Below are 25,751 nucleotides of genomic sequence, written 5' to 3'. Positions count from 1 at the left end.
CGAGATCGATTTTAGATAAAAGTGCTTTAATCTGTCCATGTGGTTTGTTTTCAGCACTCGGACTTAGGGGGCAGGGTGGCTAAGTGGTATAGCGATTACCTCTGGTGCTTGGGGTCCCTGGTTCAATTCCCGACCAAGTAATTTCGTGGCTTTTCTCATACTAATCCCGTTTCCTCTCACATGCTCATTCCACCAATTTTTCCATCATTCACTTGCCTTAATCATCCGTCTCCCTTAGGCTAAAGGGCATAATCGTGTGCAACACCCGCCTCTCCAAGGCTGAGCACCACTATCCCACAGAAATATGCTGACATGTCACATGGTTTAAAGGGGCCAATGTTGTGAAAATCGCAGATTGATAACCTTACTGTATGACAGCACGGTGACTCAGTGATAGAGCGTTCCCCTTTGATGAGGGAGATCGGTGGGCTTTCTCCTATACTCCACTTTCTCTGGGGCCGCAGTGACTCAGTGGTAGAGCGTTCACCTCTGATGCGTGGATCCCTGGTTCGATCCCAGCTCGTGCCAAGTGGACTTTGTGATTGACAAAAACTGTGTGCGTGCGTTTTCTCGGTGTACTCCCGTTCTCTTCTACTTTCTCCATTCCACCATTTCATTCATTTCTCATCATTACCGTCTCCTTTAGTCTAGCCGGCGTAACCGTGGTCGACTTAAAACTCAAAGATTTGATTTCCTCCATTTTCTCTTAGATTCTGATTCCTTATATTCTATTCCATTCACTTTATTAGTTATCCGTCTCCTTTAGCCTATCCTGAGACTTTAAACTAGAATTTATTTTTTATAACCTTAGGTACACCTTATCTCGATGATAAACTATAATGTTTTGTTTATTGTGAATATCCCTGCTCAATCTAATAGGCAGGGTTTGCCCAAGTGGGCCCAGCCCGAAAAAACCCGGTGGGTTTTTTCGGGTTGGACCCACCTGGAAAAACCCACCTGGGTTTTTGACCTATTTGTTAGTATATTATTGCTACAACTAAGGTGATCACATTGTAAATGATTTTTATCAGATTTTAGACTTTGCTTGGGCGAATTAGAGGCCTTCAAGTTAAGGTATACAACAACATTCAACATAAGACCTTTATAAAGCTCTGAATGCACTAAATGAATTAAAAAAAAACTTACTTTAGCTTGAGATAGTTATAGAACAATTTAATGTATGGATTATGCTTATAGCCTTTTGAAGTAAAATAAGCAATTTTGTACTTTAGAAAATATTTTCCGTGAATAGTGTGCTCATCGACTCGGCGACACCGAGGGACGTTATCACTCATACGTTTGACGGGTTTAAGGTCATAGGTGCCGGTACTAATAGTACATATGTAAAACTATTAGTATTATTTCTTACCTTTGCTGTAAAACACGTTTTTTCAACTAAAATCTGGTTGAACAATAACAGTTTAGTTCAGTCATTTGTTGCTACTCTTCAAATAAGCATTCTGTAGAATCAACACCAGCAATAGCATAAAAATTCTTGTCAAATTTATGAAGCTTAATGCTCGGGGTCCCGAAGACTATGTAACGCTTACTATTTCAAGTGCTGAGTTCAAATTTCCGTACTAGTAGAAGTTTTGATGTACACGCCGTGAAAGAAGTGTTCGAGAAATTCCCGAATTAAACGCAGAAGGATCGGAAATGAATACTTCAACAATAAAACTATTTATTTTACGCTTAAGCCTGCCATACGTCCCGTAAAAAACGGAACAGTCCCGTTTTTGGGCCCCGAGTGTCCCGCGTCCCCGTAAATTTAGTCGGGACAGGGAAATGTCCGTATTTTAACTCCGTTACATTTCTGCTATCAATATCAGCTTATTCGAAAAGTGAAAAACAAAAAATTCTGACATTGGCTGGGAACCCTGTAATTAGTGAATGAACAGTACGCTGTTGCATGTAGCAGTTTCGAGGAAGTTATTACACCACCCTGTTCGACTTGATAGCGAGTGAAATTTGCAATGCTACTTTTTCTATTGAACTTGATGGAAACTCGGATACTCTCCGGAACATTAAAAAAAAAAAATAAAAATAAAAAAATGGCTTTGAGTGTTTCTACATTTACAAACACAGGGAAGATGGCTGACCTGTTCTCCAGCATCACATTAGATAAGTTAAGAATTATAATCTTTTTCAGAGGCTAGGGGCACAGAATTGTGCTTTGGTCCAGGTCCTAGAAAAATGTAAATCTGGTCCTGACAATTACATACGACACAGGGAGAAAAATCTGCTTTTCATCAGATTAAACTGACGAATGTAATTTTGGCAAGTACAGCCATGTAAATAAATATTGCTAAACGCACGAAAAGAATTGAAGGTAGATTGTACCACTACTGATTTAAATAATTTGCATATTGTTTTCCTGTAAAGCATTTTTATAGCACATCTTAAGTTTTTAGGTGTCTTTAGTCTATACAATTAATTGCAGTGTACGAAGAGATAAAAGCAGCTGCTGCTTAGTGAACTTTCGCCTATTCTTGGGGGAAAAAAATTAAATCTTTTAGTTTTACTCTCACGGTTATGTCAGCTATGCTCAAGGTGACGGTGATGATGAGAAATGAATGAAATGACGGAATGAAGAAAGTGGGAGGAAACGTGAGAATCCCGAGAAAATCCACGCACAAGGTCTGTCCACCACAAAGCTCACTTGGCGTGAGCTGGGATCGAACTAGGGAATCGTGCACCAGAGGTGAACGCTCTACCAATGAGCCACCGCGGCCTATTACACTTTTGTTCATAACCAGACTATAGTTCAATTCATTGTGTTCGAAAGTTGAGCGGGGGAAGGGAGGATCTGAGGTGTCCCGTATTCTCATGGAGAAAATATGGCAGGTTTATTTACGCTGGAAGATGTTAATTTCATGTAAGACATTTTGAAACATTTATTATTTCATAAAACATGTATCTTTGTTTTAAATTAATAGACCCCTTTTGGTATTCAAATTTGGCGAACGTCAGTCAGGCTTGTGGATGACTTGATCTACATTTGTTCATTTGTCTGCCGAGGTCCATCATGGCTAAGCGGTTATTGTACGCGTCTTCGGCGTGAGTGACCTGCGTTTTCTTCCCGGAGGGAGCTCATGTGGTTCAGATTCCACTTTAATCAGTAGGTCCCGTCTCATATAGTCTCGCTGCTGAAAGGAACGTTCAAGTCAAAATCAACTCAATTCGTTTGTCTGCCTCTACCACACACACTACATTAAATTAAAATTTTGACGGTGGAAGCATAAGATATGCTAAATTTGCTGTATAGGTTTTCTCGGCGATCGAATGTAAAATTTAAAATGGCGGCCCTTTTTTCAAAACGGCAGTGAGTAGAAAATTGTTGCAAGTTGTGACAATGACAATCTTAAAATATAAATCACATTTTAACACTTTTACCCCAAAGACATTGAAATATTTCGAAAAAACCCGATTAAACCCGAAAAAACCCAATTAAACCCGAAAAAACCCATATGGGCCCAGGTGGGTTGGGCTTTTTCAAAAAAGCCCGGGTTTTTTCAAACCCTGCTAATAGGTCTGTGAACTAGGAGGGGGGGGGACCATGTTTGTGTTGATTAGTTGGTTTGGAGTTTGATGACCTTTTAACCATTGAGGTTAAATGAGACAACCTACAAGCCACAGACCTTCCACCGGGAATCGAACTTGGATCTCTGGCGTCGAAAGCGCGAACACTAACCATATATCCACAAGGGAGCTCACCATATTTGTAGGTATTCCCGTGGTTTCTTCCAATTCCTTCTTCCCAGTTATCCCTGTATTTGCTTGCATTTATAATTTCTTTTCTTTACCTATAAGTCATAAGCTTTAGAAATTAACTCGAGAACTTCTGTTCGAGTTCTGAAAGTGAACATTTGAACTATGCTTTCACGATTCTGCGACAATAAAGGCCGTTCCCGGAGATCTAGTTAATAACCCATGCGCATTTTTTTTTTTTTTTTTTTTGGATTTGGTTTGAATTTAGCGTCCCTTTCAGAAGCAAGGCTATATGAGACTTGGACCTACAGCTTACCGTGGGATCCGAATCACATGAGCTCCCACTTGGAATCGGACCGGGATCTTCCATGCCAAAGGCGCGTACACTGTCTACATAACCACGAGGAAGCTCCGCATACCTTTAGTGCAGTTAGACCCGCGTTCGATTCCCGATGGGAGAGCATTGAACGCATTACTATGGTTTCGATTATATCTTAAAACTATATGTCCATGTCTCATATAGCCCATGCGCATTTTTTTTTTTTGGATTTGGTTTGAATTTAGCGTCCCTTTCAGAAGCAAGGCTATATGAGACTTGGACCTACAGCTTACCGTGGGATCCGAATCACATGAGCTCCCACTTGGAATCGGACCGGGATCTTCCATGCCAAAGGCGCGTACACTGTCTACATAACCACGAGGAAGCTCCGCATACCTTTAGTGCAGTTAGACCCGCGTTCGATTCCCGATGGGAGAGCATTGAACGCATTACTATGGTTTCGATTATATCTTAAAACTATATGTCCATGTCTCATATAGCCTTAGAGCTGAAGAGGAAGACTAAACTTCAACTGTAGTAAAACAATCGCAACCCGTTTTTGATTATGCCATGACAGTTTCTGATTGACCATGCCATTAAAAAAAAAAAGTTTTGACGTTTTCTTCTGGAAAGCAAATTATAGTTGTACAGGGTAAAAGTAAAATATTTTTTGAATTTTTTTTCTCTTTGCCTTAATTTTGTTCTTTTTCTCTTCTTTTCTTTCTTTCTTCCTTCTTTTTTTGAGAAGCGCCTCTCGTATTTATTATCTTCGATGTTGGCAATAAATACGAGGGCGGGTCAGAAACTAAGGTTACCAAGCCGATATTTCTGAAGTTTTGTCTGTTATAGAGGAATGAGATGTGTGCGGTAAGTGCAGTACATGGAATTGGCAACTATGCAGAGTTTCACCCATCCGCCACCTTGGCGCTAGTTGTAGGTAAACAGAAATGGCGACTTGTTTGGAAAACTGGTCTCGCGAAGAAATCCGTTCTGTTATTCGATATTTTTGGGCGAAACATGTAACCGCGGCTGAAATTCACCGGCAGCTGGTAGAAGTTTACGGAGAGACTGTACTGTCTCGTCAGCATGTCTCAGAATGGTGTCGAAAGTTTGCGGCTGGTAGAGAAAACATGACCGACGAGGAGTCCAGAAGACCACCATGATGTTGAAGCAGTTTCACTGAGACATCATTGATCATCCTTCTACACCTCGTACCTTGCTCCATGCGACTTTCACCTGTTCTCGCACTTGAAGGAGCACTTCGGAGGCCGTCTCTTCGCTTCAGACGAGGAGGTGAAACACTTTGTGACAACGTGTCTGAACACGCAAATAGAGGATTTTTATCAGGAGGAAGTCTTCAGGCTCATCCGAAGATGCAACAGGTGCCTCAACCAATATGGAGACTATGTCGAAAAATAGCCTAATGTATGTATGTACTACTAATATATGGCTGTATTGGTTGTATGAAATAATATATACACGTTTCATTGTAGCTTTGTAACTTTACTTTCTAATCAACCCTCGTATTACCGTAAAATTTTCTGACGGAATGTAGATGAACGATTAGCGTGATTGCTTCGAAATTGCGGATGTCCGTGTCCAATTCCGTGGTCTAATTAGACCTTTTTTAGACCTGGATGACTAATCTGAAAAATGTGTGATGATTTTACGTTTTTTTTTTAAAGGTACTCTCAGTAATGTTATTCAGCCAGTTCGCTAGAACCGGTTGTTAAAATACTTCGAGTTTGCAAAACCGTTTGTTATATCCAAATACAAACACAAACATGCATACATAAGCATAACTAACCAAGAGCGAAATAAATAACCCAAACAAATTTGTGAAATCATCTCTGTATTATTCCCGCTCGCTTGCAAGGTTGTGAAAACCATCAACCTTGAATTGTTCCAATGCAATGAGCAGACAGAAATTTGAATAGATTGGCGTCAAGAAATTTACCTGATGCGGCCGGTAAAGTTTCTCAATCATATTCATAAAAGGCTTAATTGTTAAATTCTTTTGAGTGTTCCAGATTTGTATCGGTGATAGAACATTTGAAATTTTTAGACAACAAGAGGCTGGTTTTGGTAAAACTTTGAAGCTACATGCACTAAATCTCACTAACAAAAATACATTATTGTGTATTCTACCATATGTTTTCCCCTTCTTCAAGTCGGTTTTGTTTGAACGTGGCGCTAAAAAAAATAATAGAAACAGTTCTTAATTCGAACCTAAGGTGATATGGTCTACCTTGTATGTTTTTCTTTCCATAAGAGAATTATATCTATCCATCTACGAGAGAGAGAAGGAAAAAAAAGTTGTTAAAAAATTAGAATAGCATCACTGGGTACTCTACATATTTGCATTGGTAGATTATAATTTATGTATTTACTAACGTATATTTTCAGGAAACCTGTGCCTTAAATGTCCCGAGCTCGCAAGTCTCTGTTTAGTGTCGAAAAAGGAAGTCAAGAAGAAGATCGAGAGAATAGTGTTGGTGGCAAGCAGTCGGCATGGGTATGTTTTCTTAAAAGTTTATTAGTATACCTCGTTAACTCGAATCTGAAGGAAATAGTAGACAAAAAATCGAGTTTTTCGAGTAATCAAGGTTTAAATTATTAAGGTGGCCGCAACAAAAATTCGAGATACCGAGGTTTCTCGTTCCTCATGAAAAGTGTCTATGCAAAGTGTGATCGAAAAATTACGGTGAATAAGTTAGTAGAAACAAGAAATACGGTGAATAATTTTATTAGAAACAAGAAATACGGTGAATAATTTTATTAGAAACAAGAAATACAATGAATAATTTATTAGAAACAAGAAATATGGTGAATAATTTTATTAGAAACAAGAAATATGGTGAATAATTTTATTAGAAACAAGAAATACGATGAATAATTTTATTATAAACAAGAAATACGGTGAATAATTTTATTAGAAACAAGAAATACGGTGAATAATTTATTAGAAACAAAGTAATAAGCTTACATATAATTTGATTTTAATCTCCTTCAAAGTACTGTTCTTGGCTAGCAATGTAGTTATGTCAACGTTGAATCCTTGATTGGAAGCATTTCTGGAAGGGCGTTCAGCTGCTATGTCGTGGCCCTCTCAATATCAAGAATATGTCAAAACTTTTTCTTTTAAGCAGGGTTTCAATTTGTGGGAAGAGCCAAAAGTCGCATGGTGCTGAGAGCACAGTGAATGTGGACATAGAGGAATATTTTTTCGGCCAAACATTCGCGGATCAAAAGCAAGAGATGTGGTACGGCACGTTTTCGTGGTGAAGAAGGAAGCCATTTGCCCAGTTAATCGGTGGTTAAATTGGACGTATACAAGATGTTTACTTTTTCGGAAAGCTCTCGAATAATGTGAACAAATCATTTGTGACACTTTGTGCAAATTTTCGTCTGTTTTTGACTTTGAAAGACCTCTCGGTCGTTGCTCGTTTTCAATCGACTCCTTGTCATATTAGTAAACTTCAATGCCATCGCTTCATCGCCATACACTGATTTTGGCATTTCGTGAATTTCTTTGGCTCTATTTAGCAGCTTAGAACAAAAACTAATGTTGGTATGCGACAGACACACTTAACACGTCCTCACTCTTCTGCCTATGGAAGCCAACTAACACGTCACAACTCGTTCCAACTCGACACTGACTGTACTAAAAGGTTAGGCTACCGGGGTTACTAGTTGAAATGGATACATCGATAGATGGCACTGTGCAACTATATTCACCGTACTTTTTGATCACACCCTGTATAACCTTTATAACTCGTAGTTTTATCCGTTTAAACTCTATAACTCGAAGTTCTATCCGTTCAACCTCTATTACTCGAAGTTCTATCCGTGTAACCTCTATAACTCGAGGTTCTGTCCGTGTAACCTCTATAACTCGAAGTTCTATCCGTTCAACCTCTATAACTCGAAGTTCTGTCCGTGTAACCTCTATAACTCGGAAGTTCTATCCGTTCAACCTCTATCACTCGAAGTTCTATCCGTTCAACCTCTATAACTCGAAGTTCTATCCGTTCAACCTCTATAACTCGAAGTTCTGGAAGTTCCTTAAATTAAATAAAATGACTAGTAAATATAAATACTAAACATGCATTTTTTGGAGGGTTTCATGCCTAGACATAAGTAAAACACAATTACAGTACACATTAGCAACAATGATAATTACGTTAAAGTATAGAGCTATAACTTGGAGTTATAGGTATCACATCAAGAGAAATTCGAATTAAAGTGATAAATTTCTACTTGTAGAGGTTCGCAGATACGATGAAACCCTTAAAATTCGACTTATTTCGGTTGAAATTAAAAAAAAAAATCGATTTATAGAGGTTATTTTAACATTGAGTGTTATGGAAAATTCAAGAAAATATGAAAAAAAAAATCGAGTTATAAAGGTATTCGAGGTTATCGAGGTTCGAGTTATTGGTCCAACTGTATATAGTTAATTACAGAGTGGACCATTTATCTTGAAACACTTGTGTAACTTTTATACTAATAGATAAAATACACTGAAATTTTGTATGTTACAAATATTCCGGATATTTCCGGAATTAACAGTGTTTTCAGTTCGACATAAAGTTCTGTTGCAAATAGCAATACGCCTATATGTTAAAGGAAAACTTGATATCACATGTGCTGTACAAATTAAGAAAGACTTCACAGTACCACAAACATCCAAATTTTGGAGGCTTCTACAACAGGAATAACACAAGTAAGATGGATGGAGCAATACACATCCGAAGTATCTTGGTGTCAAATATTATGATTGTGATATTCCACATTTAATCATAATTTTGGGCTATATCTCATTAACCATATTATCACCTTGATAGGATGTGGCAATATTGTCTTCTTACTCAGTGGTTCCCAACGTAGGCGTTCTCATTTCTAAAGAGGGCGTTAGATTATTTAGCAAGCGTTTGAGATTTCATGTGCTGTTAAACTTTTTTTCTCTTATTATTGGACGAAAGGCATTATGCATTTTACATATTATCAAAAGTTTATAACTAACTAACTCTATGGAACCCGGAGGTTCAATGCCGCGTTCACAAGAGCTCTTCATTGACTTCTGTCCTTAGTCAACTGGATACAGTTTCTATACTCTATATTGGATCCAGTTTCTATACTCTATATTGGATCCAGTTTCTATACTCTATTGGATCCAGTTTCTATACTCTATTGGATCCAGTTTCTATACTCTATATTAGATCCAGTTTCTATATTTTATATTGGATCCAGTTTCTATACTCTATATTGGATCCAGTTTCTGTACTCTATTGGATCCAGTTTCTATACTCTATATTGGATCCAATTTCTATACTCTATATTGGATCCAGTTTCTATACTCTATTGGATCCAGTTTCTATACTCTATTGGATCCAGTTTCTATATTCTATATTGGATCCAGTTTTTATACTCTATATTGGACCCAGCTCAAAAGTTTATATTGTACCACGTGCTCCTGTTTGTAAACAACACATGCATTTACGATGGAGTACTACACCTCACATTGGATTACTACAGAAGCAGACGACAGACCATCAGCAGCACCTACAAGTCAATGATGACAAGGGAGCAGCCCGGAGTACCTATATAACAAAAAGGATTCAACGTACAGGCACCAGTCTGCAATTGGCCACTGTGAAAGGGGTGGCGACTGTTAATTCTGGATGTTGGAGGAAGACGGTTAGCGCCAGAGAAAGAAAAAAAAATCACTCACAGCAACTTCCTAGTTTGTAAGCTTTCAACGGAAGATTAGATTATTCTTTTCGCAGCATTCAATCAATGATATTTGCTTTCTTATCATTACCTTAATAAAATTTTCCGAAACATTTTTACACAAGATTATGTAATATATAGTGAGCATTGTAGTAACTACGTTTATGAAATTGTAATTAGTTGCTGTCGTATGTAACTGATATTTACCAAAGGATAATATTCATATATATTATTAAATAATTAATTTATATTATACTTGATATCACATACTATATGAATATAAAAAAACATGCTAATTTGCATGTTGATATGCAGATGAAGTTCAGAGACTAACTCTGCACTTCACAATTCCCCCCCTGGTAATGTGACATGTGTTTACTAACACAGAGCACATTTCCAGAGAAGTGCACACCTGTTAGATGATAAACTTGTTCCACACTCCATATAGATTACTAATTTTTACATAAGAATATCACTATCAACAAATCAGAGAAGCACTAGAAGAGTACTCCACTATTTCTAACCTTACTAATATACTAACAATACATAACGAATTAATGATATACATGAATTATTCAATGAAATGCGTAAACGATCCTATTCTATAAATACAAAGCTATTTTCAGGCATTTCCCTTAATCTAACTCTAAGATACATTATAATATAATTATGTCAAAATATGCGATAATACTATATACATTCTTGTCACTCTTGAAATTAAGTCACGTTTTCGGTATTTCCCACCACCTGATTCTCTACTGTTTCTTCTCTCTCAATGAATTTCTTCAACAGGTAGGCATTTCTCTTCATTTTGACTTCATTTGAAACTGGGTCAGCCAGTGTGTACATATTTTTCCCTGACGTGCCTACGATACGCCAGGGCCCCGAAAACAGCATCATGAGCTTTTTGGAAACACCTGCTATAGCATCTGACCTGGGAAAAATCCTGGCCAGTACAAGGTCACCCACTTGATACACGATGGTACGATGTGACTTGTCAAAGTACTTCTTGCGTGCAGTTGCATTCTTTGCTAGGTTCCTACCTGCAATTTCAATATAGTACTGCACATCATGGCGTCTTTCCATTTCAGGAATTTCGAAGATCCTTCCGATGTCTCTGGACATGGATTGTCCAAAATGACATTCGTACGCAGAGACGCCAGTGGTCAGGTGTTTCGCTGAGTTCAGGCATCTCTCAATTTTATCCAGATACTTGGGCCACATCTTTTGATTGTCATGACAGTATTTCCGGAGTAGACGAACTGTTGCCTTTACTGCCACTTCTGCCATTTCTCCCTGTGGATAATAGGGAGTGGACATGATGTGCTTGATGCCCAAACTGGATATTTCTCGCTTCCACTGCTCTGCGGTGAACTGAGAGCCTCTGTCCGTGAGGACTAGTTCCACACCGGGACTCAGTTTCAAGAACTCCTTAAGTTTTCTTATCGCTGTGGTAGTGTTCGCCTTCCGGCAAGCGTACAACGCTACTAGTTTTGAGAAAGCATCATAGAACACTAGTATATAGTTGACACTGCCTATGCCGCGTGTCAAAGGACCACACCAGTCGATACACACCAGGAAACTTGGACGGTCTACTACCACAGGATTGAGAGGTCCTGGAAGATAGCAGTGTGGTGGGTTAGCTTTCTGGCAGATGATGCAGGATGCACAGAACTTCCTCACAAATGCCCGCATCTTTGGCCATACAAAATACTCAGACAGAAGTGGTAGTAGCTTACTGGCCGACATGTGCCCCCGATCTGAATGATAATAATCGAGCAGAGGAGCTACTAACACTTCTGGAATGCAAATACGGACTCCCTCTCGGTCTCGTTTACACAGACGGCCGCTCAAGAGCTCGTAATGGTGACGATCTCCTCTCACTCTGGGTGAGTTCGTGTTTTCCTCCAGATCCTTCTTAATCTTCCCATAAGTGGGATCTGAGGATTGCATTTCGGGCAGAATTGCGATAAGTTTTCGCAATTCGCACGGAACCTCCGTAAGAATTGCCATTAGGGATTCTTGTAATACTGGTTTCCTACACACCCTCAGATCTTCCTGCAAGTGCGGAGGGTATCTTGAGTGATAGTCGCTAATGTTCTCACTTGATTTTACGAACTCGAATTCGAAGTCCAGGTTTGAGAGCCTTAGAACCCATCGTGACATCCTCTGGTTCGTAAGTCGACAGAGCAGGATGAATTTTAGAGCCTGATGGTCGGAACGAATTTTGAACTTGTGACCAATCAAGTATTGTTTGAATTTCACTACTCCATCAATAAGACCCGCAAACTCCTTTTCGGTGATGCAATAGTTCCTTTCTGCGGCGTTGAACACGCGCGACGAAAACCCAATAATCCTTATATCATCATTTGCATCTCGTTGATATAAGAGCGACGAACACGCAAAGTCGCAGGCATCACACTCAAGAATGAGCTGCTTGTCTGGCAGCGGTCGTTTTAATACCACTTCCTCCTGGAAAATATTCTTTATTTGTTCCATGGCCTCCTGATGACAAGGTTCCCACTTAAATTTCACGTTTTTCTTTAGTAGGCCGAATAACGGGAAAAGAACTTCTGAGTACCTTCGACTGAAGCAGCGGTAGTACCGACAATATCCAATAAATGATCGTAATTCCTTAACGTTCTTACAAGTAAACCTTACGTTTGGGTGAATCGAGTTGCTGACTGAGACACATATGAAAAAGTAGTACTAAATGTGGTCAGTATTTCAGTGAAGTTTTAGGTGCGAAGCTCCAGGGGTTTAGGAGATACAGCTACCAGAACATCACATAGAAGTACAGAATAGTCTTCATACAGTTGGAGGTAAAAGCTCTGTAAGACCTCTTGTAACGACAAAAGATGAATAACAAATATATGGGTACATATTAGGACTAGGAGGAAGTCATACAGTAAGGGTATACCTGACGGCGGCCATCTTGAAATCCGCCATTTTGAATTAAGGTTAAGTTTTTAAAATAGGAATAGGGTCATGTGATACATGATTTAAGGCGCAAATTTAATCAGAAGAACAATGGTGACGTTAATTTTGATTTACGCGCAATTGGTAAAAAGTTACAGGGGAATTAAATATTGTTGCATCATATGTATTAGTCCTTTACCCCACCTTGTAAATTTTGTGTTAATGATAATAATTAAATAAAAAGCAGATGGATAAATATTAGGTCTATGGTAAGAGTTGCCTTGATGGCGGCCATGTTCAAATCCGCCATTTTGAATCAGACAAAAGTTTTAAACAAAACGCATAACAGTGACACCTTATTAATAGCAAATTTTACCATAACTCCAACGGTATAACCATTTTTGCTTTATCATTAACCAGCACAAAATTAAATGGATCGCTCCTTACGACTACTGCTTTGACGGAATTGTTAACGACAAATGTGTCAAGTGTAACTCGATTGCCTTTGTCAGGTGTGCTCACTGTGAGCAGAGCATTTGTGCAAGTCATGCACTCTTTTCTGAACTACATATTGATTGTACTAATTGAGGACTTTTCTGGAAGAAAGACCCAAGTTCAATTATGACTCAATTCCACTTTGGTCATTTTTCCTTAAATTAGCAACTTGTTTATGCGATAACAAGTGCTGGTTAATGATAAAGCAAAAATGATTATACCGTTGGATTTATGGTAAAAATTGCTATTAATAAGGTGTAACTGTTATGCGTTTTGTTTAAAACTTTTGTCTGATTCAAAATGTCGGATTTGAACAGGGCCGCCATCAAGGCAACTCTTACCATAGACCTAATATTTATCCATCTGCTTTTTATTTAATTATTATCATTAACACAAAATTTGCAAGGTGGGGTAAAGGACTAATACATATGCTGCAACAATATTTAATTTCCCTGTAACTTTTTACCAATTGCGCGTAAATCAAAATTAACGTCACCATTGTTCTTCTGATTAAATTTGCGCCTTAAATCATGTATCACATGACCCTATTCCTATTTTAAAAACTTAACCTTAATTCAAAATGGCGGATTTCAAGATGGCCGCCGTCAGGTATACCCTTACTATATGACTTCCTCCTAGTCCTAATATGTACCCATATATTTGTTATTCATCTTTTGTCGTTATTAGAGGTCTTACAGAGCGTTTACCTCCAACTGTATGAAGACTATTCTGTACTTCTATGTGATGTTCTGGTAGCTGTATCTCCTAAACCCCTGGAGCTTCGCACCTAAAACTTCACTGAAATACTGGCTACATTTAGTACTACTGTTTCATATGTGTCTCAGTCAGCAACTCGATTCACCCAAACGTAAGGTTTACTTGTTAGGTGTTCTAAAATCGATCACCCGCGTCACTTTCTCCGGATCTTTTCCTATACCGTGCCGAGAAAGTTGGTACCCAAGTATGTTAATCTTCTGACGAGCAAATTCGCATTTCTTTAGTCTGAGAGTTAGGCCACCTGCTGTTAACAAAGTGAGCACTTCGTCAAGATGACGCATGTGCTCATCAAATGACGTATCTCCTATTACAATGTCATCTACATACTGACCACAAAACTCTCTCACCTCTGGTCCAAGAATTGAATCAAGAGCACGTACACACGAGGCTAAACTCTGTTTAGTGCCAAACGGTAACTTTTGGAAAACATAAGATATTCCTTCGTGAAGGAAGCCCAGATACTTCTGATCACTTTCTCGCACCTTGATCTGGAGGAACATTTCTACCCCATCAACAGAGCTAAACCACGACTTATCACACATGTCTTGCAGCACAGACAGAGGTGGAATCGGGCGGTCACATTCTGAATTCGATATCCTCCCTAACGAACGTCCATCAATGCACACCCTCACTCTACCGTCGCTCTTAGGCGTTACTACTAAAGGATTGGCAAACGATGTGGCTTGTTTTCGGATGATTCCCCAGGCTAGCCATCGATTAATTTCGTTGGCTACCTGGTTCCTGTATTTCACTGGGTATGGATACATTTTAGCTTTCACAGGATGTTCGTCCGTTATCTCGATTTTGTGCTCATAATTGGATATGCACCCAGGCTTGATATCGAAAAGTGCCTGATGCTTTATTAACACAGCTTTCAATCTTCCTCTCTCTGTCTCTGTGAGATCAGTGTACTTGTCGACGTAGTCTTCTATTTCGGATATGGATGCACGGGTTCGGATCTGCCTCCAATCGGATGGCGAAAACACATAAGTTGCCAGCTCTTGTGTAGTTGGGTATCTCCCCTCCAACCTAAGCGCTCGAATGGCTGTGTCTCTTACGGGCTTACTTTCCTCTAGAGCTGCTATGTACACAGGCATGGCCTTCCGTCTTTCATTTGACGGGTAATTTTCATCAAAATTCACATCCCCTAACTCCCCAACTGGAACCCAGGTGCTCTGGCAATCCATCTCCCACTCCAGACAGCGTACGACTAAGTCCTCTGAGTCACAGTCTATTGATCTAAATTGTATCTCTACATCATGTGGATTGGTAAGATGTAGAGTCCCTTTGTCATAATCCAATATGGCACGCGAATCGTTGAAAAAGTTCGAACCCAGAATAAGCGAACGATTAAGACCGGACACAATTATTCCCACAGTATGAAATATCTTTCCTTGAATAACAAGCTCTAGCATCGTCTGTCCCACTAACGCAGCGGCTTTACTGCCAAAAGCAGAAGTTACTCTAATATTATTTGCACGCAAAAATGCAGGGGGAGGGTGGCTATCCTTAACTTTATTCCACAGTTCTTGGGAAATTGCACACACGCTGGCTCCTGAGTCTAGTAGTGCGTCTACTGCTTCCGCAAATACTACTATGTGAATCTCGGGGAGTGATATCACATTATTTGTAGGCATAGGTTCATGGCTTGTATCTAACAAATCTTTAAAAATAGAGTTCGCTTCTTCAAAAATATCCCTGTCAATGTCGACATTTTCGCCATTTCTACTTAATAATGAAATTTTACCAGCGCTAGCCTCTTTAAAGTGTGTACGGTTGATAATCTTTACACAAGTTTCACAATTTTCCCTCTCACTTGTATCTTCATTTACAGAAATTTCCTTCAGGGCGGTTTCTGGCTCGTCATTCTCAATTTCTCTTTCATACACATTTTCTCTGTTATGCACATACTTGGGATCTATTTTTGAAGACTCAGTCGGGGTATTCACGCACGCATTCGACCTACCGTCCCCACAAGCATGTGCAGTCACACCTCATTGACGAGTCGACGGTGATGCTCGACAATTCATATCTGGGTTGTTATTTTGGTTGTGGGTAACAGTTTCTCTGCTTTGGTCATATGTCTCTAACACATGCAGAGACTCGTCCCCCCTAAAGGCAGTTCTCTGCTGGCCGGAAACAGATCTAACATTACCCCGCTGACCTCTTGCGCGACGTGTTGCATTCCTTCTGTTACCATTCTCTCTACCTCGTGGGTGTGATACACCTCCACTCTCGTTGCCACGGTTACGAGATGGGCTGTTTCTGACGTGGTGTTCTTCTGGTTGTCTCGGGTAAGGATTCCGGTTGTCTCGCCTTCGCCTGTTTTGCCTTCGAGATGAATGTGTACCACTTGGACCTGGGGAGTTCTGTGACCTGCTTTCATAATTGATTTCTAGCATGTTCACTCCCTTTCTATTATAACTGAATGACTCGCGGTCTCTCGAGGTTTCTAACTCCTGCACGAGAGTCAGCAGGTCAGGGATATTCTTAGGCCGAGACGAGACAACTGACCTGAACAACCAAGGTGGTAATTGCCGTGGGAGAACCTTGAGGAGGGTTGATTCGCACATGCTAGGAGACAAAATACTGTTTTTGTGTAACAGGTCGAGCAGATAGTTGGATGGGGATTTATGCAATCGTGAGTCATAGTGTGACGTAAGAATGGTTGCACGCAAGTTTGCGAGACGTTCCTCGCTCAAATAGTCTCGCGGAAGAGGGCAACAAACTCGTCATAACTTCTCATCTTTGCTGCAGTGACCTGATACCAAAGTGCTGCCGAGTTTCTTAAGCATTTTGACACTAGACTAAGCCTCAACTCATTAGGTACACCACTAATCTCGAAATAGCGGTCTAGATCCACGAGAAAGTTATGAGTAGAAGTCTCGTTCTCATTTCCTTGATAAGTTGGTAGTGTAAGGTCCCTATGGAGGAATCCTAACGCGGTTGCCATATTTACACCCTGTGCCTGGTTGCTAGGAATGGTCCTTGACGTAGAAGGTTGCGCGTTGCTGTCAGTCTCGCGGGCGTCTACTACGTTCCCAGGTTGAGAACCCAGCAAGTCGCGTCCTGAAGAGATCGGCTGGGTTAACGATGGCGAGGTGGCTCTGGGTGACCCAGCTGACAATGTGGCGATTCTCCCATCCACAAGTTCAGCTGTTTCACGCTGCACTGACTCCTTCCACTGAGCCATTTTTTCTTCCAGCTTTTCGCAAACATCATTTACGGTATCTTGTATTCGTTGAATGCTCCCATTGCATTCAGACCTAATCTCTTCCAGAGGCGTCTCCTGCTGGAATTCTCGCTATCTGTGAGGTGAAATTCACCTCAACTCTCTTCACTTCCTGGCTTATTCTTGTCACTGAGTGTTCTACACCAGCTACTCTCTCTGTGACACTGACAGTGGTCTGCTCCACCCGGGACGAAACCTGCTGCAACGCTTCCGTTAGTTCACTGTAATTTTCATCTACTAAATTGGCAACCCTGTCTGAGTTTTCCTGTACTTGATCTATCTTAACGTTAGTCTCATTGATGTGGGAATTTAACTCCCCCCTGGTGGATTCTAACTGCGATCTCAATTCGTTAGATGTGTTCTCAATGCGCTGAACGAGTTGGCGTTCACTACTTTCAAGCTGTTCTTGAACCATATCTAACCTTCGCTCAAGCCTGAAGTTGTTCGTCTCGATTTTCTCTTCGAGACGCTGATTGCTTTCACGAGACTCCCTTCGCACCTGCTCTAAACCTGATTCTAGTTTCTTCGCACTAGATTCTAATTTCTCCTCAAGTTTCTGGTTACTCTTTTCTAGGCTCTTGGTATCCTGCTTAACCTGTTCAATTCCTGCTTCTAATTTTTTCTGACCAAGAAGAATCTGTTCTAAAATTGCTGTTAAATTTAGTTTCCCTGGATCGCTAGCCCCTACGTCTGAGCCATTAGTTTCATTCTGACTTTCCCCTGGAGTTGAATCCGAGACCACCAGTGACGTATTACTGATACTCGGAGGGGGGTCGTTGTCTCTGAGCTCGGACACGTCAGTCTCGACGTCAGAGTTCGCGTCACCTCTCTGCGCCAACTCTTCGTTTCTTAGTTCATCCATTCTTCTAGCAATCGAACGAGTGACTACCATTAAACTAATAAAATATGTAACAAATTTAACCTTCCCCCAAACTGTATGCCTGAAACTCTAATTACACAGAATAAAATATACACCAGATAAACAAAATAATTATTTTTGCAATATTCTTGGAATCGCTATGGGAAACATCAAACACACCGAAAATTTTAAGCCAAAACTGTTGAGAAAGCTGACTCTTATTCAATGTCACCGTAGGATAAGATGAACATTGAATTGCCCTTAAAGCTGTGGCGCCAAATTTGTGAAAGGGGTGGCGACTGTTAATTCTGGATGTTGGAGGAAGACGGTTAGCGCCAGAGAAAGAAAAAAAATTCACTCACAGCAACTTCCTAGTTTGTAAGCTTTCAACGGAAGATTAGATTATTCTTTTCGCAGCATTCAATCAATGATATTTGCTTTCTTATCATTACCTTAATAAAATTTTCCGAAACATTTTTACACAAGATTATGTAATATATAGTGAGCATTGTAGTAACTACGTTTATGAAATTGTAATTAGTTGCTGTCGTATGTAACTGATATTTACCAAAGGATAATATTCATATATATTATTAAATAATTAATTTATATTATACTTGATATCACATACTATATGAATATAAAAAAACAAGCTAATTTGCATGTTGATATGCAGATGAAGTTCAGACTAACTCTGCACTTCACACCACCCCACCTCTAGCTTGCCTGGAGCTCTAGGAGAAACTCAACCCAAAAGCCTCTGATTTGCTGCGGAACTTTAGGCTACCCTTCCTCTCACCTTAGCTTGCCCGGAACTCTGTCGGTATCCCAACCTCGGTTCTTTTTAGACTGCTTCAGGGCTCTGTGGCTCTTAAGAGGCCTCATCGCGGCGAAATTAAAATACCACCAATTTTACAGTAATTATGTGATATCTTCAAATAGATAAAACATAATTGAAATGTGGAACAAGAGCGCCCTAGACAATATTATTTTGCGTGAGGTACCGTTATCACAAGTCACCTAGTGGCTTTCCGTTTTCAGCCGTTCAGAAACGCGAAAATAAATGCCGATTTTCAAAATGGCTCTAAATCGAAAGCAGATAAGTGAGTCGTGATAACGGTATCTCATGTAAAATGATATTATCTAGGGCGCTCTATTTCCATATTTCGATTATCTTTTATCTATTTGAAAATATCAGATAATTCCTGTAAAATTAGCGGTATTTTAACTTCGCCGGGAGGAGGCCTCTTAACCTCCTCACTACTTGCTTTGGAGCATTGGGGTTTCCTACATCACTCAACTTTGCTTGCCTGGAGCTCTGTAGAAATCCTATCCTAAGTCTGTAAATGTAAAGTCTTATCCTACCTTTTACTCTACCTCGCATTAAAAAAAATATATGTAATATTTTGTAAATACTGTTACATTTTATTTTTTAAAAAATACAATAAACCAATAGTAAAAATTAATTCTAAACTCTAATTTATTTAACCTAGCTCTACCTCCCGTTACAAAGGGAATAATTTTACAATATATTTACACAAAATAAGGTAGAATCCTCAAGGCTGATTTTAAGAATTGAAGTCTTTTTCTGAGTCTTAAACTGTTTTATGCAAGTCTTAGGTTCAGCCTTATACATAGATGGATTCGTTTAAGATGACGGGGAGGGAGGGGCCTCACAGAGGTTGGGAACCACTGATTCCTACCAGAGTCATAATGAAAAGCTTAATTAGTGTGTACCTCAGTGTCAGTTTTATCTCAATAGATGGCGCGGTTATCGTACAGTATCGATTTTGGGTTCATACAAGGTAACCAAATACTTTCTGCTGTTCTAAAGTAGTGAAGAACAAAGAGCAATACAGTGAATGGTACGTACCATTTGGTTTCGAAGTAATCTCCATCATCCGACACTTTTTGCCAACGTTCCTGCAGTTGCACAGTACACTGGTGATAAAACTCGGCGGTCGTGGAAGCCAAGCAGTTCGTGAGTGCATTCCGCAGGTCTTTCTCCTGTGCGAAGGATCTCCCACCGAGGTAGTTATCGACGGAATGAAACAGGTCGTAATCGGTAGGGATGGCCAGAACCGGTTCCTGGTGGAACCTGTTTTCGGGTCTGAACGGATCCGGTTCCGGAACCGGTTTTTCGGATCCAGTTTTGGAACCGGTTCTTCGGATCCAGTTTTGGAACCGGTTCTTCGGATCCAGTTCTGGAACCGGTTCTTTGGATCCAGTTCTGGAACCGGTTCTTTGAATCCAGGTCTGGAACCAGCTCAGAAAACCGGATCTCCAAGAACCGGTCCCACTGGAACCGAAACTTTGTGACCATCCCTACGCTAAACCCGAGCTGCTGGCAGGCTGTGAACAGTATGCTAAATGAAATGGTGGAAGCGACAGGCAGGCGCCCAGGCGGCAGCAGCTTGTCTCATTTCGTTAAATAAACTGGGTAACTGGCAAACTCATTGGCTAAACAGGCAAACTGGCCAACTCATTTGGCTAAACACCCACTGGTGAATCAAATTTTTATTCTGGGGGCACAAGCGCGTCTGGGCGGGGAAGGTACAAGCGCATTGTCCTCTTTGCATTTTTTTTTGAAGGTGAACCTTGTGCCTCCTTTACGGGTCTTTGGGGGCTTTCGGATCCAGGTCTGGAAACGGTTCCTAAGATCCGGTTCTGGAACCGGTTCTGAAAACTGCATCTCCGAGAACCGTTTCCGCCGGAACCGGAACTTTGTGGCCATCCATAGTAATCGGTTGCCGCAAGTCCGGTGAATATGGTGTGTCCTTTTTGTCACATGTGGCTTGGCATTGTCGTGCAAGAACAACATCCTTGCGATTCACCAATGCCGCAATGAATGGTGCACCTTTTGCAATTGCTGAAAGTAGAAATCAGAAGTGGTGGTCTGACCAGATGGAAGAAGCTCATAATGCACCATTTGCTGACAGTTCCACCATAAAGAGAGCCTATCTTTCATTGGTGCAGAGGTGGTCTTGAGATGTGAGGAACAGGGTCACGGGGGTGACAACCAGTGTCTGGTACGCTTGGAAGTGTCATAAAGGAACCGGTTTTCGTCACCAATAAGCAAGGGTGGGTCCAGGTGCCGAGTGAGCAAGGACAAACAGACTATTACTAGTTATTCTTTGTTGGCTGCCGACAATGTGTGGGGTACCCACTTGCTTAACTTGTGTAACTTCCCTGTCCCATGCAGGTGCAGTCTGACTGTTTCAGCGGAATTATGAAACCCTTTTCAAGTTTATTACACGTTAGATCACTGTCCTACTCGATGGGTGCTTTGCCTCGAGGCCTGAATCCTCACATATGTGGTCGTCTACTGCGAGGTTCATCCGAAAAGCTCACATCTTCTGAACAGAATTTCTGTAACGAATGCCTGGCGGTGCGTTCGTTCACAGCATTATCCCCAAATACCTGGTATATGGGGCGGCATAATGCGGCAGGTGGCACGAACAAGCTTCTTCGATACCTTCATTTCCGGACGCGTTATGATTGTTGTGTGCGCGCAACGTGCCTGTATTACTGAAGATCGATGCTCAGACTAACTCCCGATCGCTTGGCAGGCACGTGCTTCATTTCGTTTTCTCTGTGAACACATGATTAATGGGACGTCAAAAACGGCACGACCTTTTTTGGTTACCCTGTAAAAGAATCCGTGTTTCTCGATTTTCCCAGAAACTGCTCATGAGGATTTAAATTCATGTATATCCTTTTGTTGAGTTCAGTGCGGTCCATCGATTGGGCTATCGAGGAAAGAAAAGAGTCCAAATAAAATTTTTGGACTCTTATATATATATATATATATATATATATATATATATATATATATATATATATATATATATATATATATATATTCCTTAATCACTAATAGTATTGTAGAAAATTTATTAAATTTTTTCAAGCAAATAGTGTGCAAAATATTATTTATCATTTCTAAGCTATGAACCTAAGCTATACAAATATTTGTTTAATTATGATGCTTGATTTTTATCCAGTCATTTTTTTTTCTTATTTGCATAGGTTGAACACGAGATTGGAAGTTTTACCAGAACAACTAGTCAAAATGAGGAGAAAGAAGCTGAAACGTCTTTCGCTGTTGGAAGTGTTGTTTCTTCTAGTCATCGGCAAAGACGCCGATCATCTGCAACTCAACAAGAACACTTGAAACCGCAACAGGGGCCAGTGACTAGTACACCTACTATTACTGTTAGCAGAGAGCACCCATCGGCGTCAACTTCCCAATGGATTAGTGGTGAGAGTGAGGTTAAAACCAAGAAAAGGAGCAAAAGAGTTTTGCATGATGTGGAGGTTCACAAATCTAGTCGTCAGTTGGGTGAACTGCGCAAAACGCCTCCAAAAAGTCGACAGGTACATTTGTTACATATTTGGTTAAAATTACCGCTAAGGAACCTAATCACTGCGAAATTAAAATACCGCTAATTTTACAGAAATTTTGTAATATCTTCAAATAGATAAAAGATAATCGAAATGTGGAACAAGAGCGCCCTAGACAATATTATTTTGCATGAGGTACCGTTATCACGAGTCACTTAGTAGCTTTCCGTTTGCAGCCATTTATAAACGCGAAAATAAATGCCGATTTTCTAAATGGCTGGAAATCGAAAGCAGATAAGTGAGTCGTGATAACGGTATCTCATGTAAAATAATATTGTCTAGCGCGCTGTTGTTTCACTTTTCGATTATCTTTTTTCTATTTGAAGATTCCACATAATTTCTGTAAAATTAGCTGTATTTTAATTTCGCCGTGATGGGACGTCTTAACCCTAAAATACAAAAGTTATATTGTGTCTACATAAACACAAGGGTTCGTCAAATTTAGTACCTTTTATTTTCATTATTATTATTGTATATTAGAATTAATTATATTTTTTATTACACACATGGATACAACTAAAAGCAATCTTCACACATTCATCTGTATCTGTACCTGTCGAAAGGACGTTATCAGCTTCTATATCATCTATTTCTTCATCAGAACTGCAATCATTGGCAGAACCATCTTCTACAATTTCATCAAACATCCGCATAACCTTGCCTCCGAAATTGGGGACATGGCCTCGAATAGTAGTCATCTCAAAGCGATCCCGGGTTCGATTCCCGGTGGGGGACCTCGGTCGAAAAAGTGTAAAAAGCTTTTCCAGGTCAGCCATCCTGGGTTTTCCTCATTCACACCAGGCAAATGCCGGGGTGGTACATAACATAGGTCCCAGGCCGCTTCCTTCCTTCCCTTTTCCATAATAGTGTGATCGTTGAGGGACATTATTCCCTCCTACGTGACGGGCGAACATGGCCAGAGATGCTGGAAATCCAGAAATCTAAATCCTAACTCCCTAATACTCATCTCAGTAAACGAGAAATTAGTGCGATGTATTATAATACTTATGTGCTGGACCTCCTATTCAGAGACTTAAAAATATAAAGATGTCTAAATACAAGATGGTCGAGGGTGTTGCTTTTGCATGATATTGCACGTGCCCACTAAACATGGTCAGTTATGCAGAAGATGAACAACGAAAAAAAAAAAAATCAGGTTCTTGAACTTCCACTGAATCCTACAGATGGCACTAGTGTCAAACTAACAATACTCCTCAGATGATGTTCTCAAAAATTTATCATTTTAGATTTTGTGAATATGCTTTTAAAAGTATTGAAACAGTTAAGTTTTAAAGAAGAAATGAATTTTTCAATTCACATCCCCGATTAGTAGCAGTTATTACTGTGTTATTATTGCCATCTGTAGAACAATTCTGTAAAATGATTAAAGGCTATACATCTTTGTTCTAACGTCGAATTATTTGTGATTACACAGATATAGTGGTAAGTTTAGAATGTAGCCATTAGATATAATACAGATTTTGTGTTAATTTATTATTATTATTTGTAGGAAGTTGCAATTGATATAGAAGGCTCGTCAGTGCAGGATTTAGCGTCAGGGGATTCTATTCAGATCATACCGAGTATAGAACGCCCTTCAAGTCGTCGAGGTTCTGCTGGAGATTCTTCTGTTGACGGGAGTCGAAGTCAGACCTCACAAGATAATCGTTCTTACCGGGAAAGACTTCGAGATAGGTTTCAGGCTAGGAAGGTAAGACACATATTGAAATTGTGTATTTAAATTAATTAATGGTCTTGTACAGCTAATGGTTTTATAATCAACTGTCTAAAGTACTCGTTCTTTGCACGGGAGGAATAAGTTGTAATAAATATAAAACCATAGATTTGAATATTGTAGAAATTTCTCCTTTCCCCCACTTTAGTAGTATAATTTTTGAAAGTATTGAAACACATGATCTGTAATTTTTTATTAAAAGTTTATAAAAATCGAATTTCTCAGGTTCAAATTTTGTGAATTCCCGTATTGGACATTTTCTGACGGAAGATTCGGAATTTTGAATATGTATATAAATATAACTATAAATGAAAGTGACTATGTTCGTGATTTAGTAACTCTTGAACGACCCAAGCGATCTCGATCAAATTTTATATACATAGACTAGCAGCGTTCACCCCGCTTCGCTGCGGTCACCCCGGAACGCAATAAACTTTGTTACTTAGATAATTTTTACTTTTTCGCTTTCAAGTGATATGATAAAAACCATAGAAGATTGCAGTAAATGTTAACATTATATCGCCTGTCATTTATGTTAACCCGCCCCGCTTCGCTGCGGTCACCCCGGAACGCAATAAACTTTGTTACTTAGATAATTTTTACTTTTTCGCTTTCAAGTGATATGATAAAAACCATAGTAGATTGCAGTAAATGTTAACATTATATCGCCTGTCATTTATGTTAACCCGCCGAGTGACACGGTCATGCGGGTTGCATATAAATACGTTTATTTTTACCTATGATGAACTAACAAAGGATTTGTACGTTATGGACACTTGAATGGTCAATTATCTCAAGACACTGGTAATTAAAAATTAAAGTGATATGATAAAAACCATCTAGGGTCCAAATCCTAATAACCCCCCAAAAATAAAAGAAATTGGTTCAGCCGTATTAGCGTGATGAGGTAACAAAGGATTTGTGCGTTCTCTTTTATATATAAGATGGTTTCGGGCCTGCGATGGTTGTTACCATTTCACTTTGACGGTACAACTTAGGGGAGGAGGAGGAGGAGAGATACATACAAATGATCGGAATTGACTTACATTAATGTCGAATCCATAGTTTTTGTGATCGCTGAGGCGAATAGTGACACTTCCGATGCCGTTTAAATCCAAATTGAGCCCCGGAACATGGAAGAAGGGGAGATATATAAAAATGATCGAAAAATACCGATATTGTTATCGAATCCATAGTTTTCGGGGCGCTGAGACAAACAGTGACACTTTCGATGCCGTTTAAATCGAAAGTCAGCCCCGTTAGTACTTCTAAGGGGGGGGGGGATAATGACAAGTAAAAATAATTGAAAATGGCCGATATTAATGTTGAACTCGTAATTTTTGGGGTCCCTAAGTTGATTGGTGACAGTTTTGGTGCTCTTTATGTCCAAAATGAAACGTATTCTCCCCTTGCGAAGAACGGGCATTCTGCTAGTAATATAGAAAAAAGGACTCCTTTTTCCCTCTAGGAATGGAATTTTCGAAAATTCTGAAACACTTCATTGTTTTAAATTAAGAATTTATATTCCGAATTTCATAGCCCAACAACCGAATCCTTACAGTGGACATTT

General features: G+C 39.8%; 1 protein-coding gene across 1 annotated transcript in view; it reads left to right on the top strand.

Annotated features, from left to right (window-relative positions):
• Window positions 1-25,751, top strand: part of LOC145675624 (coiled-coil and C2 domain-containing protein 2A-like) — a 302,517-nt gene that overhangs the window by 6,963 nt on the left and 269,803 nt on the right. Inside the window, exons 2-4 of the mRNA XM_081746169.1 lie at window positions 6,434-6,542; window positions 22,072-22,419; window positions 23,957-24,157. Coding sequence (XP_081602295.1) covers window positions 6,450-6,542; window positions 22,072-22,419; window positions 23,957-24,157 — 642 coding nt within the window. The 5' untranslated portion in view covers window positions 6,434-6,449. The remainder of the gene's footprint in view (window positions 1-6,433; window positions 6,543-22,071; window positions 22,420-23,956; window positions 24,158-25,751) is intronic.

This window comes from Thermobia domestica, chromosome 18, assembly GCF_964235325.1.
Source record: "Thermobia domestica chromosome 18, izTheDome1.hap1.1, whole genome shotgun sequence".
NCBI classification, from domain to species: Eukaryota; Metazoa; Arthropoda; class Insecta; order Zygentoma; family Lepismatidae; genus Thermobia; species Thermobia domestica.
The sequence above is the reverse complement of the archived record's forward strand: the minus strand, read 5'-3'. Positions and strand labels throughout refer to the sequence as shown.